At 42.8% G+C, this 18,073-nt stretch overlaps 2 protein-coding genes across 3 annotated transcripts in view; one reads left to right on the top strand and one right to left on the bottom strand.

The window, feature by feature from the left end:
* Positions 1 to 6,024, bottom strand: part of CCT6B (chaperonin containing TCP1 subunit 6B) — a 33,564-nt gene extending 27,540 nt beyond the window's left edge. For both annotated transcript variants that reach the window (XM_032429206.1, XM_032429205.1), the window contains exons 1-3: positions 5,822 to 6,024; positions 3,971 to 4,034; positions 3,284 to 3,418 (exon numbers count right to left, since the gene is read on the bottom strand). In XM_032429206.1, the coding sequence (XP_032285097.1) occupies positions 3,284 to 3,418; positions 3,971 to 4,034; positions 5,822 to 5,958 (336 nt within the window). In that variant the 5' untranslated portion in view covers positions 5,959 to 6,024. The remainder of the gene's footprint in view (positions 1 to 3,283; positions 3,419 to 3,970; positions 4,035 to 5,821) is intronic.
* A 71-nt stretch (positions 6,025 to 6,095) lies between these two features.
* On the top strand, positions 6,096 to 10,421 carry ZNF830 (zinc finger protein 830). Its single transcript, XM_032429219.1, has one exon. The coding sequence runs from the start codon at positions 6,136 to 6,138 to the stop codon at positions 7,246 to 7,248; it is 1,113 nt and encodes a 370-aa protein (XP_032285110.1). The 5' UTR covers positions 6,096 to 6,135; the 3' UTR covers positions 7,249 to 10,421.
* Positions 10,422 to 18,073: the final 7,652 nt, after the last annotated feature.

The raw sequence follows: 18,073 nt of genomic DNA, 5'->3' as shown, positions 1-18,073 counted from the left end.
AATGGGCACAAAAGAAAAGACTCCTTTTAATGCAGAGGAAAAGAACCAGCACTGATTTGGAGAAAAGCACAGACGGACACCACCTTCACCAAATGTTAACATCACAGCAATGGGACAAATAGGCATCATGTGCCTCCTGATACAATGCATTAAGAACACTAAAGCAGGGCGCCTGGGTGGCTCAGTTGGTTAAGCGACTGCCTTCGGCTCAGGTCATGATCCTGGAGTCCCGGGATCGAGTCCCGCATCGGGCTCCCTGCTCGGCAGGGAGTCTGCTTCTCCCTCTGACCCTCTCATGCTCTATCTCATTCTCTCTCTCAAATAAATAAATAAAATCTTTAAAAAAAAAAGAACACTAAAGCACTTCTATGGTATTTGTGCCAAAAGTTCATAACCTGAGTCTAATTACGATAAAAAAGTCAAATCCAAATTGAGGACTTTCTACAAAATAACTGGCCTATATTCTAAAAGTAGCAATGTCATAAAACACAAAATGACAGCTCAAGATTATTCCAATTTAAAGGAGACTAAAAGGATATGACAACTGAATGCAATGAATGAGCCTAGATTTTTTTCTGCTATAAAGGATACTGTTGGGAAAAATGATAAAACTGGAATAAAATCTGTAGGTTATACTACTGCATTGTGTCAATGGTAATATTAATTTCCTGTTTTTTATCACTATTCTGTGATTACATAAGAGAATATCCTGGTTTTAAGAAATATACACTAGGGGTGCCTGGGTGGCTCAGTCGGTTGACCACCTGCCTTCAGCTCAGGTCATGATCCCAGGGTCCTGGGATTGAGCCCCACGTCAGGCTCCCTGCTCAGTGGGAAGCCTGCTTCTCCCTCTCCCTCTGCTGCTCCCCATGCTTGTGCTCTCTGTCAAATAATAAAATCTTTATTAAAAAGAAGTATACACTAAAATATTTAGACAATCATGTCTGCAACTTACACCATTTAGAAAAAAAAAAATATATATATATATATATATATACACACACCATATATATGCATATATCTGAGAGAAAAATGTTATTTTTTGGAATATTCCTGAACCTTTTCTCTAGGTCTGACATTATAACAAAATAATTTTTTTAAAAAATAGCATTGCTTATTCTGGAAAAAATACATAAACTTATTGAAAGCTTGAACGAGGTCTAATTTATTCCCCTCCTCCATTCTTTTATATCAGTCCTACAATAATTTTTTAAAGTTAACATTTATTGAGCATTTGAGCCAGGTACTAATCCAAAGGGCTTTACATGTATTATTTAATTCAATCCTCTCAACACTATGAAGTGGGTATTATTATTTCTGTTTCACAATGAGGAAATAGAGGTTCATAGGGATAATGTAATTTGCCTTAGATCACCAGTATACTAAGAGGTGGAGCCAGGATTTAAACCTGCAAAGCCTGACTCTAGAGCCTGTGTTATGAACCATTTTCAAAACATTACCTCAGTCTAGGATCTCACAACTTCTCACCTGGACTACTAGGATCTCCCAGTCTTGACTCCCTTAAAACTGTCACCCAAATTTTTAAAATGTTAATCTGACCGTATCAGTCATTAATATGTTAACATGAACATTCTTCTTGGTTAGCATACTACGTGCCCTCTGTGATCTGGCTCCCATCTACTTCTCCAGGCTTTCATTACTGTCTACATCACTTTATTTTTTAAGATTTTATTTATTTATTTGAGAGAGAGCGCACATGAGTGTGGGGGAGGGGCGGAGAAAGCGGGAGAAGCAGACTCCCCACTGAACAGGGAGCCCAATGACCAATGACCGACTGAGCCACCCAGGCGCCCCTGTCCACATCACTTTAAACTTTGCCAACACCAAAATGCTTGTAGCTTTACACACATACCACCTTGCTTCTCTTCTCTGTGCCTCTGCTCATGTTGTTCCTTCTGCCTGGAAGGTCATTCTCCTTACCCCTCTTTCATCTGGCTCACTCCCTCTCATCCTGAAGACTTAACCCAGGTCTTACTTCCTCCAGAAAATGCTTCCTAATTCAGATTAGTTTAGGAAAGCCCTCCCTCCTCAGTGTTTCTATCATGTATTGTGCCTAGCTCTAGCACTGTACTGCCACAGTTCCATAATTATGTCAGTGTCTGTCAGCATTTCCCCCTTGCCAAACTTTTTTCTCCATAACAAAACCCTAATTTTGTTTAGGTTATCTCTTCCTCCAGTCTTCAGAGGAAGCTACCCTCTCTAGCTAGCTCAAGGGGTGGATACTGATTAGATTAAGTCAATTCCCCAAAAACCTGTTATTGATTTAGGATGGACACAGATCAAAGTTGTCCCAATCATATTAGAGAGGAAGGACTTATATTCCATAATTGGGCAAATGGTTCTCTCTCGCACTCTTCTGCTGAGTGTTACTAAAGGAAGCAGGTATTCCTAATTTCTTCTGACAGTCTTATAATCAGGATGGAAATAAGCCTTATCATGAAACAGCTCTGTAAATGGAGGCGCTAAGAGACAGAAAGAACCAGGGTACTTGATGACTAATAGAATTTTTTAATCAACCAACCTTGGATGTTCTGTCATGGGAGATAATTTATTGTTTAAATGATTTTTAATCAAATTTCTACTGCTTACAGCCAAAAGTACCTAAATGAGGTACGTTGCAGGTACTGAATTACTAGACAATTCCCAATACTAAATGAAACACAAAGAAGTAATAATTCTAGCACTTTGACCTAGTAATGCTTTGCTGAAATGGTCCTTGAAAGAAAGGAAACATTCAAATACTTAATCAGAGAAGACAGATAAGTAATGCCAAGAAAAGAATACAGATTGAACAAAGGCACTGAGGTAGAAATGGGTGTAGTGATTTCAGAGGTAGTGAGTAGAGTGGAGGAGTCTCACTAGAGTAGATGGTTTATAAGGAAAATAAAACTAGAAAGATAGGTAAATTCATAACGTGAAAACCTTCAATTATTTTTCTCCAGTTATTTTTTTTTAAAGGTGCATAATTTGGTTTCAACTTTATCAGTGGTATCTTCTTTTTTAGGCCATTATTCATGGGTAGATGGCTAATTTTCTACCTACTCATATATCTTAAATATTTCATTTTAAAAAGTGGGATATAATTCCAATGAAAGGCAGTATTTTGGCAAAAAATTCATGACTATTTCCATTTATAATTGTCCAAAAGTATCTTGATAAAAATTACTTTTGCCCTCTAAAATTAAACCATTTTACTAGTGAAAACAATTCCCCATTCAAAATAAAGTATCACATGAATGTGAATTCTGTAAAATGCTAATACCTCAGAAATGTAAAGATCAGCTTGTTTTAGTAACTCTCCAATAATTAGAACATTGGAAGTAGTACCATCTCCTGTAACGTCATCCTGGGCTGTTGCTACTTTTGCTATCAGGGAAGCTGTTGGGTGTTGAATTTGCTGGAAAAAGTAAGCAACAGATTAAAAGAGAAAATGAGATTAAAAAAAAAAAAAATAGTCCAATGAAAACAAGATAACCTAAGGGCCAATAGTAAAATTAAAAAATGAACTTCATTCTACAAGTTCATAAATTCTTATTATCTTAATAAATGTCAATACCAAATTTTTTAAATTGAGAACTAATGAGGTTTGAACATTTTTAAGAGTCTTTGCTTTGGAATGCAATGACATTTCCAAAATAAGATCAAATCCTTTCATCTCTAAGATGAATATACTTATTAAAATTGCAAAGGATTTTTTTTATATTTTCATATTACAAAGAACACAATTCAGTGTCTTTAAAAGATGTAACTAATTTGGAAGTATGTCTAAGCTATTACTTGGACTGTACAAAGATTTGAAAACAATCAAAATCATCTTTTATTAAGGTCTAACCCAACAAGTATTACTCATGACTGCAGTATTTAACTGACAGCCTTGGTTTAAAGATATACAATCTGTACTATGTTCTAGGCTTATTAAGATTTATTAAAGTCAGCAGCATCAGCTCACCATCTCATGGAGTAGTACACTGCCATCTTTGGTAAGTTTGATGTCACCTGCACCAGAAACAAGCCTGTTCACAAAACAGTGATGTATTAACCTCATATGGCAAGGGTCAAGCAAGACATTCTCAGTTCTTGCCACTCACTATCCTTAATATAAAGAAATGAGCTTCAAAACTTCCAAGTGCCATGGGGCAATACCATGGTAATCACCACCATGTGCAGCCTGAAGAATCACTTCTCCCCATATGGACTATGGTGATTTCATACCAAATGGAGCATTTACAAGCTTAAGAGAAACTGGTGAGTTTTGAACAGAAGTTTGGTCAAAGAAGGATGCTTGGAAGTCTCAAACCACAGAATATAAAGTTCCTGCAGGCCTTTTATTTTGATAGAATGTACCATTCATTCACTCAACTTAGTTTCTTCCCTCATCCCTCACATCAAGTTCTGTTAACTCCACAACCTAAGTATTTCTTCAATATACCCCCTGCTCTCCATGTCCACTGTCCTTGACATCTCTAGCCTGGACTACTTAGACAGCATCCTGGTATCTCTGAATTTGAATCTACCCCTCACACTACATTTCTTGCTTTCTTTCTTTCTTTCTAAGATTTTGTTTATTTATTTGACAGAGAGAGGCAGCGAGAGAGGGAACACAAGCAGGGGGAGTGGGAGAGGGAGAAGCAGGCTTCCTGCTGAGCAGGGAGCCCAATGTGGGGCTCGATCCCAGCACCCCAGGATCGTGACCTGAGCCGAAGGCAGAGGCTTAACCACTGAGCCACTCAGGCGCCCCTATATTTATTTCTAAAAAGTAATGTGACTCAGTCAGCTCCCTGATCAAAAATCTTTCGATGAGTTTTATGTTCTCCAGCACTTTCAAGGTAAAATCCGGACGATTTAGCAATGTAGTAGTTCACCTTTCCCAATCTGGCTTATGTCTATTTGCCCTGCGGCATCTACAAAATGAGATCTTGTGGGAAAATCTTGTGGTTCCCTTAATACATCATGTTTGTTTTCATTTCAGTTGGATTTACACCACTGGGCTTTCTTGTTCCTGAAGTTACTAGAGGGCCTTTACTCCCTTCTCCAACTGGTGAACTCTAACTTATCTTTCAAGACTCTGATCAAAAATCTGTTATCTGAGAGGCTTCTCCTTCTCCCTACTCCCATCAGTAATTAGTCCCTTTCCTCAATATAATGATTATATATAGATATATATAATCTTCATTTCTGTGTTCCCAGCATCCAGTTGGTATACAAGCCCCCTTTTACCGTTAATTTTAATTCTGCTCGTTCCTCTTAGAATGTATTTCTCCTCTTACACATTTTAGCCCTCTTTTCCTCACTCTTCTAAAGAAAATAGTGAAGCTAAGTAAATATATGCTGAAAGGGTGAACAGATAGGAAGAAGTGCAGGCACAGAGCGTTCGAGTAACTTGCCTAAGACGCAAGGCTAGAAGGTAACTTGGATTTGAATCCATGCCTGCCGGGCTCCAAGGCCTGTGTGCCCTTACCATTACAGCACACTGCCAAACGAAACCCAAACTATGGGCATACAGTCTCAAAGCGCAGGGGAGTTAAATGGCTTATGCTTCTAAAGAGACACCAGGTGAACTGTTGCTACTGCACACGAACGTTAATCAAAGTGGGGCAGAGGGGGTGTCACAGCTTCACTCGGGGCCCTTTCCTCGGAAGGCTGCCCTCCCGCCCCTGGCCAGGGGTGACCTCCGGGCAGGAATGCGAACGAGGGTATCCCGTCGCTCCAGGCATTTCGCGGAACGTCTTTCTCAGAGCGCGCCACGACACCCAACAAACCCCGGGCCCTAACCGCCTCTCCAACCGCCGGGCCATCTCACATTTTCATGGTGCCCTTAGGCCCCAAGTTGGTACGCAGCACATCCTGCAGCCCTCGGGCGGCGCATATATTGACAGCCAAGGCCGCCAGGGCCCGCGCCACCTCAGCCTTGGAGTTTACCGCCTTGATCGCGGCCATAGCACCACTGACCGTGCGACCCGGCACGCAAAAACAGCCTCAGCCGGGATCTCGACAGAAATCCCGGCGCCACCGCCCGCCTTCCGGAGCCTCAGCCAATCCTCGCCGAGACAGGAAATGACGTTACCAGGCCTCGCCCGCACGGAAGCCAGAATCACCTTGGGTTCGGGCGCCGAGATGGCGTCCTCCGCCTCCGCCCGCACTCCGGCGGGGAAGCGAGTGGTGAATCAAGACGAACTGCGGCGGTTGATGAAGGAGAAGCAGCGTCTGAGCACCAATCGGAAACGGATAGAATCTCCATTTGCGAAGTACAACCGTTTGGGGCAGTTGAGCTGTGCCCTGTGTAACACCCCGGTGAAGAGCGAGCTCCTGTGGCAGACTCACGTCCTGGGAAAGCAGCACCGTGAGAAAGTGGCCGAGCTGAAGGGCGCGAAGGAAGCCACCCAGAGTCCGTCCTCCAGCGCAGTGCCTCAGTCAGCCAAGAGGAAGGCGCCGGATGCGGATGGCCAGGATGCCAAAAGACCCAAGGCCTCTCCGCTGCCTCAGGTACAGCCCTCCACATCCGCTTTGCCCACCAACTTTGACAGAGCAGGGAAGGAGTCCGCCAGAGCGACTCTCAGTAAGGCTTCGGGACTCGGTTTACTCCCTGATTATGAAGATGAGGAGGAGGAGGAGGAGGAAGAGGGAGGAGAAGGGAAAAGAGGGGACACTAGCAAGCAGCCGCCCGACGCACAGGGCAAGGAACACTCGCTTTCCTCCTCGAGAGAGGCAACAAGTGGTATGCTGCCAAGCGGTTTCTCAGATACAAATCCTCCCAAGGCCCCTTTAATTCCTCATTCAGGGTCAATTGAGAAAGCAGAAATACATGAAAAAGTCGTGGAAAGGAGAGAAAACACAGCGGAGGCATTACCGGAAGGCTTTTTTGACGACCCTGAGATAGATGCTAGGGTACGAAAGGTTGATGCCCCAAAGGATCAGATGGACAAAGAGTGGGACGAATTTCAAAAGGCCATGAGACAGGTCAATACCATTTCCGAAGCCATAGTTGCCGAAGAGGATGAGGAGGGACGGTTGGACCGGCAAATTGGGGAAATCGATGAGCAGATAGAATGTTACCGTCGGGTGGAAAAGCTTCGGAATCGTCAGGATGAAATAAAACATAAGCTTAAAGAGGTTCTGACTATAAAAGAACTTCAGAAAAAGGAAGAGGAGAATGTTGACAGCGATGATGAGGGAGAACTACAAGATTTGTTGTCTCAGGATTGGAGGGTAAAGGGGGCTTTGTTATAGGGTTTCAAAGACCCGAGATTTTCGTACCCTCTACAATGGTACCAAAAGTGCTGTCTCTGGATAGGATACTGTTTACTTCATGCCCTGATATTTGATAACCTAACTGGGTTGTTGAGATACTATGAGCCTGTGAAGATAGCACTTTTGAAAATTGGTGTAAAATATTTTTGAGGTAAAGTTGTTTTTGAAATTTTTGAACTATTACATACGAAAATGTCAACTTTTTCACACATTTACTTAAGTGTATAATTTTGAATTGTCAAATCTGTAAGCTGTAAATATTATATGTAGTTAAATATATATTTACTTAAGTAATTCTGTTTTGAAATTTATGAATAAGTAGAAGTCAAGCGAACAGACAAGCTTTTAGACGAAAACCAAGTGTGGTATTTGGGATATATGTGACTTTTTCTTTTCTAATCCCCTAAATCAACTCAAGAGTGTTTTGCAGGAAGGTGGGGGACAGGGGTTGTTTTTAAATACTATTCATAAACACATAAGTCATTCAGGGCAAATCAGTTCTCTGAGTATTCTGTTTCTGTTTTAAAAACATGCACTAGGAGCACATGGTGATGTATCCCAAATATTTCTCTTGATTAAACCAGTGATTCTTGGATGTAGGTGCACATGGAAAGCACCAAGCTTTTGAAAAGGTGCATATGAATCACCTTGAAGCATTTCCAAAAACTCGTGTGCCCAAGGCCTACCATTAGAGATTAAATAAATCGGGAGCGGGGCCCAGGCGTCTGTTTAGTTTTGAAAGCTTCCCAGGTTATTCTGATAAACGCCAAAGTTGGAGAGCTATGTGGCCCTAAATCCAGAACCCATTTATGTTTTTTCAGGCTTTGTTTTTTTCAAATACCATGTTCCATAAGTTTACTGTCTATTGTATAAAAGAAATACTACTTTATATTTAGATTTCATCCAGTCTTAAATTTTATTACATTTCATAGTAAATTAGGGTTCAGAGTTTCTGTCCATTGTTGGGAGGATAAGTTGTTTTCTCAAGGAGTAACAATTAGCTTGTTCCAGTCATTGATTGTTTAAATCACTCCTTTTCCCTTTAGCGATAGAGGTATTCAAATGAAAATGGAATTAGCAGTGTTCCAGGGGCAAAAATGCATACAGCATCCTCAAATGAAAGTGAGTGGTAATAATAATAGCTAAAATATAAAGCTTTTACAATATATGACAGATGTGGTTCTAACTGCTTTACATAAACCAAGTCTAGTTGCTCTAAAGCCCAGGTTTTATGGAGAATAGTACCAAGAGATAAGGTATGAAAAAGCCTCACTTGGATGCTAGATGAAAGAATTCTCTCTGTCGGCAATGTAGGAAAAGTGGAAGTTTTTGAGCAAGAAATTATATTTGCAAAAAAATTATGGAAGATGATTTTAGTTGCAGTATATAAAATGGAATGAATGTGGATGGGGAGAAAGAAGCTGGGAGACTACTTGGAAACTAGATTTTAAAAGCTAGGTGAGCAAGACTTTGATTAGTTATGGACTGAGAGTAAAGGAATAAAGTTGAAACATTTTAACAGGAAGGGCTAATATTTTAGTGACTAGAGGTAGAAGAAAAACAGGAGGGATAAAGATGAAATTGAAGGGCTTGGGGGTTTTTAGTGTAGGTCCCTGAAAAAGTTATCTAACACTTATTGAGCATATTAACTATCTTGCTGTCTTTGGCAGAAAGTCTGTTTTCTTCAGCTGTCAATATGATAACAGAGGGCATGCCTGCCTTAAATGTATAAACCCACATGTACTCAGAGTTTTCTATCATCCATCACTTTATTATTTTAAAATGAGAGAATACAAAGGTGGGCTTGAGTAGTAGGCCCTGTCATACCTTGGTTTAAGAGGCTAGGCTGATCTTGCAGAGCACTGTCCATTTAAAAATACAATGCAAGCCACATACGTATTTTCAATTTCCTAGAAGCCACATGAAAAAGTAAAAAGAAATACGAAATTAGTTTTAGTGTAATTTATTTTATCCAATATATCCAAAATATTCACTTTTCAATACATAATCAATATTTAAATATCATTAATGAAGTATTTTACACTTAGGGGGTTCTAGATTTCTGAAATCTGGGTGTATCTGACTTAGCACATCTCAATTTGGACTGGCTACAGTTCAAGTACTAGCCATATGTGGCTAACAATAAAGGACAGCGCAGACTTAAAGAGAAAGTTGTGCAGGAGTAAAAACAAAACATGCACAGGAGATAGCAGACCAAATAAGAGTGGAATGTTCATTCCTGACAACAGTGGAAGTTATGATTAGAAAGGTAGATGATGAACCGTTATGGAAGATCTTGAACGCCACGCTGGAAGGAGTTGGAACTTTAAATTAACAATTGAATATCCTTGAGGTTGTTGAGTCCTGAATTATAACAGTTAAAAAGTTTAAGGAATGCCATTACTATACATACAAACAGCAGTGGGTTTTTAGGAGGGACAGAAAGCTCTGTTCCCCATGCTCTGTATTCCGGAGAATGAATGGTGGGGCCCTGAGCAAAATCAAGGAAATCCTGGTTGGATCTTCGATCAATGTAAAAAGCTACAGGGATTAGTGGATCCTTCCTGATCCTCCACACATTGGAGAGCTCCTTTATACGTCTTTGAGCTGGGTCAAATAGGTTTTTGGCATTAGACTTCAAACCCACCAACGTTCCCAAATTGTAAGACTTAGTCCCATGGATTTCTTCGAGTCACTCTTCTCTTTTTAGAGAACCCCTTCATTTAGCCAACAATTTATTAGAGTTACGTACGTAAATGCTACAAAGGTAATCCTCTCACCAATTCACTTACCAATTTAATGTAGTTCCCCTAACTGGAGGGGAAAAAAACCTGAACTAACTAGCTTTGAAATGTAAATTTGCCCAGTGGCTTACAACTTGGAAAATGCTCTCACATTTGTATTTCCTTTAATGATGAAAGTAATGACTACTTTTTATACACCAGGAAACGAGGCTGTGGAATTAAAATTCCAGGAGAAAAATTTAGTAGTAACGATCACTAGATTAGTATGGAGCAATAGGAAGAACAGGGGAATTGGCAAGAGAAAACAAGACACAGGTTCAAGTTCCCACTCCACATTTTAAGGGTTAGTGATCTTGGGCAAGTCACATCTCCAAACCTTAGTGCACCCTACTACCAAGTGATGATAATGGGGGGGCGCCTGGGTGGCTCAGTTGGTTAGGTGTCTGCCTTCGGCTCAGGTCATGATCTCAGGGTCCTAGGATCAAGTCCCGCATTGGGCTCCCTGTTCTGTGGGCAGTCTGCTTCTCCCTCTCACTCTATGCTCTCCCTCTCTCTCTCTCTCAAATAAAATCTTTAAAAAAAAAAAAAGATGATACCTCAGGTCACATGACATGTGTGAAAGGGGTTTATAAACTGAAAGGCAATACAAGTACGTCTATTACAGATGGTCCCCCACTTAAAATGGTTCTACTTCATGATTTTTCGACTTTACAATGGTGGGAAAGTGATACACATTCGGTAGAAACCGTACTTCAAATTTTGGATTCTGAATTTGAATCTTTTCCTGGGCTAGCAGGGGGCGGTACGACAGTGTCCCATGATGCTGGGCAGCGGCAGTGGGCCACGGCTCCCAGGCAGCCAAGTGATCACAAGATACACCGACAGCCCCTGTGAAACCACACAACTATTCTGTTCTGCACTTTGAGTGAAGTAGTCAGTAAATCACATGGGACATTCAACACTCTTACTATAAAGTAGGCTTTGTGTTCGATTTTGCCCGAGTGTAGGCTGATATAAGTGTTCAGAGCACGTTTAAGGTAGGCTAGGCTAAGCTGTGCTGTTTGGTGGGTTGGCTATGTTAGATGCATTTTCAACTTATGATTGGTTTATCGGGACTTACCATGGGATTACATCCCAATAAACCCATCGTAAATTGAGGAAGATAGCTTAGTCTTCCCCTGCCGCATGCTAACTTGATTTTAGTCTAATTATTTAATGCCCCTTAATTCCCTCTTTGAAACTAAGGTAATTAGAGCAGGTGATTTTCTTGAGATTTCTTTTAACTCCAAATTTTTAATTTCGCCGAGACAAGTGGCATCTCACCTTTTAAACATTTTTAAAGTCGTTCAATTGACCATCTGGAGACAGATGGCTAAAGTATTGTTGCTTTTACTTACAAGATTCGCCCAGCTTAAGTCCCATTTGTCTTGGTGTAATTATGAATAGTGCCCTGCCCCTTCACTCTCAACACTCCTTTTCTGGAGGTATAGATACTCACTTACCTAAAATTTTGATAGGAAGAAAAACCACTTTCTAATGAACAGGGAGTCAAGGTCTTAATGGAAATAGTATGTTTCCTGTTAATGATGCACTAATTGGCTGGCTACTTGGCTGGATATTTGTGTAGGGGGATTTGAGTAAGTATATGGGTAGGAATGGTGGCTAGATAGATCATTTTAGATTGCTTTTTAATACTAAGAATCTAGTAGCCTGTATAATATCAGGAATTACTTGAGAAGCTTTAAATTTGGGGCGCCTGGGTGGCTCAGTCGTTAAGCATCTGCCTTCGGCTCAGGTCATGATCCCAGGGTCCTGGGATCCAGCCCATCGGGCTCCCTGCTCAGCGGGAAGCCTGCTTCTCCCTCTCCCACTCGCCCTGCTTGTGTTCCCTCTCTCGCTGTCTGTCTCTGTCAAATAAATAAAATCTTAAAAAAAAAAAGCTTTAAATTTGAACAGGGAAAAAAATCCCAAAACTCTGCATTCTATGTTCTTTTTCTTTTTTTTTTTTTTTCTGCATTCTATTTCCTATCTACAGTTTCTCCCTCAGTGATCTCATCCATTCCTGTGGGTTTAAATATCACCTTTATACTGGTGACTCCCAATTTATATCCCTAGCCTTGACCCTTCTCCTGAGAGTCATCCTTCATTCCCCTTTATTCCCCCAAATCTAATGCATTAGCCAAGTCCTGGCAGCTCTCCCTCTAAAATATGTCCAGAATCTCTCTCCTACTTTCTGTCTCCACCGGTCCTAGCCACCATCTCTTGTGTTAGTGTGCAAGAGCACCTGTTCTCGCGTGCACACCCTAGCCACAGTCAGTTAACAAGTAGAATGATGTTTTAAAAATGTAGGTCATGTCACTGTCACTGTCACTGAAAACCCTTCATCATATGCTTCCATCACACTTGGGGAAAAAAAAATCCAGGCCCTTATTAAGCTCACATGGTGCTCAGCATTTACTGATTCAAATGTCTACTACTTGTGAGCTAATGACCGACCCCAAACCCTGCTAAAGGGGGGTGGATAGGGCAGGAGAGCATAACTGCTCTATGTTGAAATCAATTTTCATCATTCAGTAGCGGCCTGGCATGGCCAAGTCTTCTTAATTATCAAGAGGCATGACAAGATTGTTTTTGTTTTTAGTGAAATCTCAAAAACACCATGTGGGCTGAATGTGATCCATAGGCCTGAGGCGGCGACCTGTCTTCTAACTTCATCTGCTACACTCCTCCCTTTATTCTCCATGTCCCGGTACTCGCTGGTGAGCTTTCTGTTCCTCAGACGTGCCGTGTTAGGACCTGCACCTTGCGGTTCCCTCTGCCCAGAACCTGACTTCAAACAGCATGGCAATCTTACATTCCGTTCTCAGCTCTAGTGTTTCTTGCTCAGATGGCATAAACAGCCATGCCCCCCCCACCTCTTGTCCCTCTGTCACATCATTCTGGGAATTCATTAAACTTACCTCTATCTTGAATTAGCTTGTTTATTTGCACATGAATTATGTCTCTATCCCACCAGAATATAAACTCCACGAGGGCAGGGGGCTCGTCTGTCTTGCCCACAAGCTAAAATAATGCCCAGCACTAACAGAGCTCAATAAATATCTACGGAATGAATAATACCCACATGGCAGGAAGTGGCTTGGAAAACTGGTAAAAAGACCAAGCTAACTCGTGGAAGTTGGAACCAGAACAAAAGTCAACTCAGCGGCTTGGAGGGCCAAGAAATCTTTTCCTCCCTAGTGTCTCCCTTCTCTGGCACATAAGGCTCTCACCTGCTCCAAGAGGAGTATCCACCACAGCCTCTGGAGTGTAATGGGCCACCTCGGCATTTAGCCACTCAGTTGTCCTCATGGCACCAAACAAGCAAAAGGGATGTCCAGATGTCAGCAGGAGTGTGTGGGCAGCCCTGACTGCCTAGAGGCCTCCGAAGTGGAGGGAAGGAGGAAGAAAGTGAATCGGTAGCGGAGTAAGATCAAAGAGTCCACGAGGACACATTGCTTCTGGGCTGCTCTCAGCCCTCAGTCCTCTTTCTCTGCCACCCACCATTTCATTTGGCTTCCTCTTCCTGTCACTTGGCAGTCAAAGCTATTTCAGAGTGAGTCTGCACTCGGCCATCCTTCATTGAAATCACTCCCAGTCTCTCAGAGGAGGAAAGGCATTCCATCTGGTTGTACCTCCATTTTGCTACCAGCATTTGGCCAGCTTCGTGTGCTCTTGGAAGCCAGCGGTCACCTTTAGGGGAGTTCAGAGGACCACACTGATCAGGTGGTTGATGGTGGTGGTTATTGATGTTTTCGTCGTGTGCCTGTGTTGTTTGTTTGCTTACCATTCTGCCAAATGTGGTTGTAAGAGAGTGTCGACCAAGCCAGGTTGTCAGGTTATTATTAATAACAGCTACCATTTACTGGATTCCTACCATGTGCACTGTGTGAGGGTTTGACATACACTGTCTCTAATCCTCAAAACAACCGTGTAAGTTACATAATACCTTCATTTTACCAACGAGGAGACTGATGCAAAGAAGTGAAGGAGCTTGCTCAAGGCAACAATCCCAGAGTCCCCAGTGTTACCCTGCATCATTATTATTTAACACCACCTTATACTCACATGGTGAGAGTATCATTTATGCACAACCTTCACATCAGTTTTCAAGTCTCAACACACCCCAGAGGTAAAACGACTGTCATTGCCACCATCTAATGACTTCTCCAAGGTCACTCAGCAATGGCTAATGTTAAGACGAGGTAGAACTTGATTCCTGGTCCACTATTCCATTATTTAATAGTGAAATGTGGAAAATGGGAGAGGATCCCCCAAGATAACAAGAATTAAGATTAGGGAAGTTTATGATCAACGTTAAGGAAACCTGGTGCTGTTCAGAGACCTTGGCTGGGCTGGAAGCTGTGTTTTCTGTAGTTTGTTAACAGACTCTGTCCACGCTGCCCCACCCTTCCTCCATTTCACCAGCAATCAGTTTTACTCTCTAGTGGTCTCTGATGGGATCAAGAAGAACGACTTCAGTTCCCGACATTGCAACTGGGAAACAAGTTAGACCGGGCCATGTGGCCCACCACTCTTTACACGACATTGGGTAAGCTACCTCACCCTTCTTTCCCTCCACTACAAGGAGAGTTAAGAGTTTTTACCTTCTAGAATTACTGAGAGGGTTAAATGAATTCAGTGCATGTAATGCTTTTAGTACAGGCCAATAATACTACTAAATAAATGACTGAAGACAAGACCCTTATGTTCAAGAAAACTATAAGCTGGTTGTATTGTAAGTGGTATAAGAAATTGAGCAGGACCCAATTATTCACTAAACTACTGGTATAGGCAGCAGAAAGAGGGCTAATCAAGTCTACGGTCTGACTTTTCCCACTCACCAGCTGTGTGTTATCTATCGAGTCAGTTTGCTCCCCAAGCCTTAGTTTTACCATCTGTGGGTACTACGCTATCTGAGCACTCCCTAAGGCCCTCCCACCTCCGTCTATCACTGTGATATTGTGATTTATAATACGAAATATATATTTTGGCCTTTGTCCCCATTTCTGGCATTGATCTAAAAACCCTCGGAATTTCCTAGGAGTGCCAGGGTGGCACAGTCGGTTAAGCATCTGGCTCTTGGTTTCCGCTCAGGTCATGATCTCAGGGTTGTGGGATCAAGCCCCGCATCAGCCTGGAGTCCGCTTGTTCCTCTCCCTCCACCCCTACCCCCACCCCTGCCCCTGTGCTTGCACGCATTCTCTGGCTCTCTCAAATAAATGGATAAACTCTTTTTAAAAATAAATAAAAATAAAAAAAACAAAACCCTTGGAATTTCCTAAGGGATTAGAGAGGTGAGAGAGATAAAGGTGTCATCTGTTACTCAAAACAATCCCCTGTCAACCACATCAGAGTTTATGTTAATAAGGTGACTTCTGGGAAGCCCCCCCTAAGGGTGTGGCTGGTTCCCAGGGGAACCAACCCAGTGATTAGGTTAGAACGTTCCGCACCCCTCTCCCACCTCTGGGAAGGGAGAGGGCTACAGATTCAGTTCAATCACCAATGGCCAATGATTTAATCAATTATGCCTATGTAAGGAAATCTCCATAAAAACCCAAAAGGATGGGGTTTGCGAGCTTCCAGGCTGGTGAACACGCAGAGGTGCTGGGAGGGTGGCGTGTCCAGAGAGGGCATGGAAGCTCAGCACCCCTTCCCACATACCTTGCCCTACGCATCTCTTCCATCTGGCTGTTCCTGAGTTCCATCCTTTTCTCACAAACAGGTAATCCAGTCACTAAACTGTTTTCCTGACTTCTGTGAGCTGCTCTACCACATTTCTCAAACCCGCGGAGGGGGCCCTGGGAAGCTCTGGTTTAGAGGTGGTCAGGCGGAAGCACAGGTGACACCCTGGACTTGGGATTGGCATCTGAAGTGGGGCAAGGGGGCAGTCTGGTGGGGCTGCGCCCTTAACCGAAACCCTTCCATTGCCCAATGTAGAAAACCCACAGGTCTGGTGCTAGAAGTTTAGTTTTCAGGGAGCGCAGTCTATCATATAAATGGAAACAATTGAGTTTTTTCCTTTACTATCACCAAGACCAAGACAGAAGCTGAAGGCTGGAGAGGGAGAGCACAGTGCGCTGCATGGTCAGGAAGGTTCGGTAAGACAGCGCAGGCAGAAGCTCCCAGAGGAGAGGAGAGGGGTAGGAGCTCTCCTGGGATAAAGGAAATGGCATATGAGGTACAAGAAAGGAAAGAAGCATTCAACATGATCTTCAACCTCTGCCACTGATGTAGTTTTGGAATGTAGGTGAAGTTTGGTGGGGTGAGGTCCAGAGCGGACGACCAAGAAAGAATTCTTGAGACGTCTTTGGTACAAAATGGTGGTTTTATTAAAGCACAGGGACAGGACCTGTAGGGCAGAAAGAGCTGCTGCACCGGGGGTGTGAGGAGTAGCTCATTCTATACTTGGGAGTTGGGGGAGGCAAGGAAAAAGGGAGGTCCAAAAGGACTTTCATATGGTAAAGAAGACTCTCAGGATACTGGAGGCCTTGCTATTATCAAGCTAAGGTTGTTTTTTCCTCTAGCAAAGCTTTATTAACATGAAGATAGTGGGAAGTTTCCTGGAAGAATGTCACACATATCCCACCCAAGAGCCCGGAGGGGAGGTTGCAGGGTGTCAGCTTGTGCTTTGTCCTCAGCTAGCCTTCTGCTCCCTCATCACCACCATATCAAAGCTGGAAAACCAACTGGCATCACTGCTACCTCTCAGCCAGCCCGGAGTCCAGTGGAGGGGACAGAACTTAAGTTTGCTTCCCAAATAGGCTCATCTCTTTGTAAAATAAATTTCCCCTTTGAAATTTATTAATCTGCCACCTAAAAAAATATGACCACCAGGACTTCATACAAGAAAACCCAATCTAGAGGTTTAGGGAAGATGGTAACAACTTGGAATCTCCCTCACTCTCTGTCTGTGACCTCAACCCTTGGGTTGAGGGTCCTAAACCCTGTCCCTGTCTCTGTGTCATGGATCAGCTATTCCCAGAGGCACACTTGACCTCTCTGTCCTACCTCACCCTGGCAGCTACAGCACAAAGATACTCCAAGGAGAGGCCAAGAAACCCCACTGGTTAAGAACCAACCTCCACAGCCTTTATTGAAAATAAAGAGCCATGAGCTGATTTGAATTATTACATCTTCCTACAGCTGTTCCCTTTTAAATATTTATCCTGGCAAACACCATCACCGTTTTTTACAACTTATTTTAATTGTGTGACTATTAAGCAAACCAAAGCGTAAAATTGGCTCTCAGTGCTGAGATTTATGTGATTCATAGACCAGAGCTTATTAAAAAGGGAATCCACTGACTGCAAACTAGCCTCACGAGTGCCCCACACTGTCTCTAGGAAGGTGTGAAGTATTTCCCCTATTCCTGCCTGTGGCTGCCAAGCTTCCATAGTGAGTAGCATAAAAAAATGAACAGAGGGGCGCCTGGGTGGCTCAGTCATTGGGCGTCTGCCTTCGGCTCAGGTCATGACCTCAGGGTCCTGGGATCGAGCCCCGCATCGGGCTCCCCGCCCAGCGGGAAGCCTGCTTCTCCCTCTCCCACTCCCCCTGCTTGTGTTCCCTCTCTCGCTGTCTCTCTCTCTGTCAAATAAATTAAAATCTTTAAAAAAAAAAAACAAAAGCAGAATCTACCCATTTCCCTCATTCTTTTGTTCTTGTTAACAATCCTAATGAGCTTACACTGGGTCAGGGATGCTACAGTCTTACAGGGGTGGCCGAAGCTCTGAGAGGCTCACAGACAGAATCAGCGCCCTGGAGGATTTGGCACCAAGGTCTGAGGGAAGGATTTAATCGTGGGACTTTGAATAACTAGGAGTAAGTAGGAGATATCCTGCTTATTTGCCACCAAGGTTATCCTTGGTTTGGATCATAGAATTGCTTTAAAACTTCAATAAAAGCAAGGGGCGCCTGGGTGGCTCAGTCAGTTGAGTGTCTGACTATTGATTTCGGCTCTGGTCATGATCTCAGGGTTCTGGGATCGAGCCCAGGGATGTCCACGCCCCATATTGGGCTCT

This window comes from Phoca vitulina, unplaced genomic scaffold (assembly GCF_004348235.1).
Source record: "Phoca vitulina isolate PV1807 unplaced genomic scaffold, GSC_HSeal_1.0 scaffold40, whole genome shotgun sequence".
NCBI classification, from domain to species: Eukaryota; Metazoa; Chordata; class Mammalia; order Carnivora; family Phocidae; genus Phoca; species Phoca vitulina.
Note: the sequence above shows the minus strand (reverse complement) of the source record. Positions and strands in the feature narration are given on the sequence as shown.

Coding starts and splice junctions, on each gene's coding strand:
- ZNF830 (XM_032429219.1), top strand. CDS start 6,136: ATGGCGTCCTCCGCCTCCGCCCGCACTCCGGCGGGGAAGCGAGTGGTG.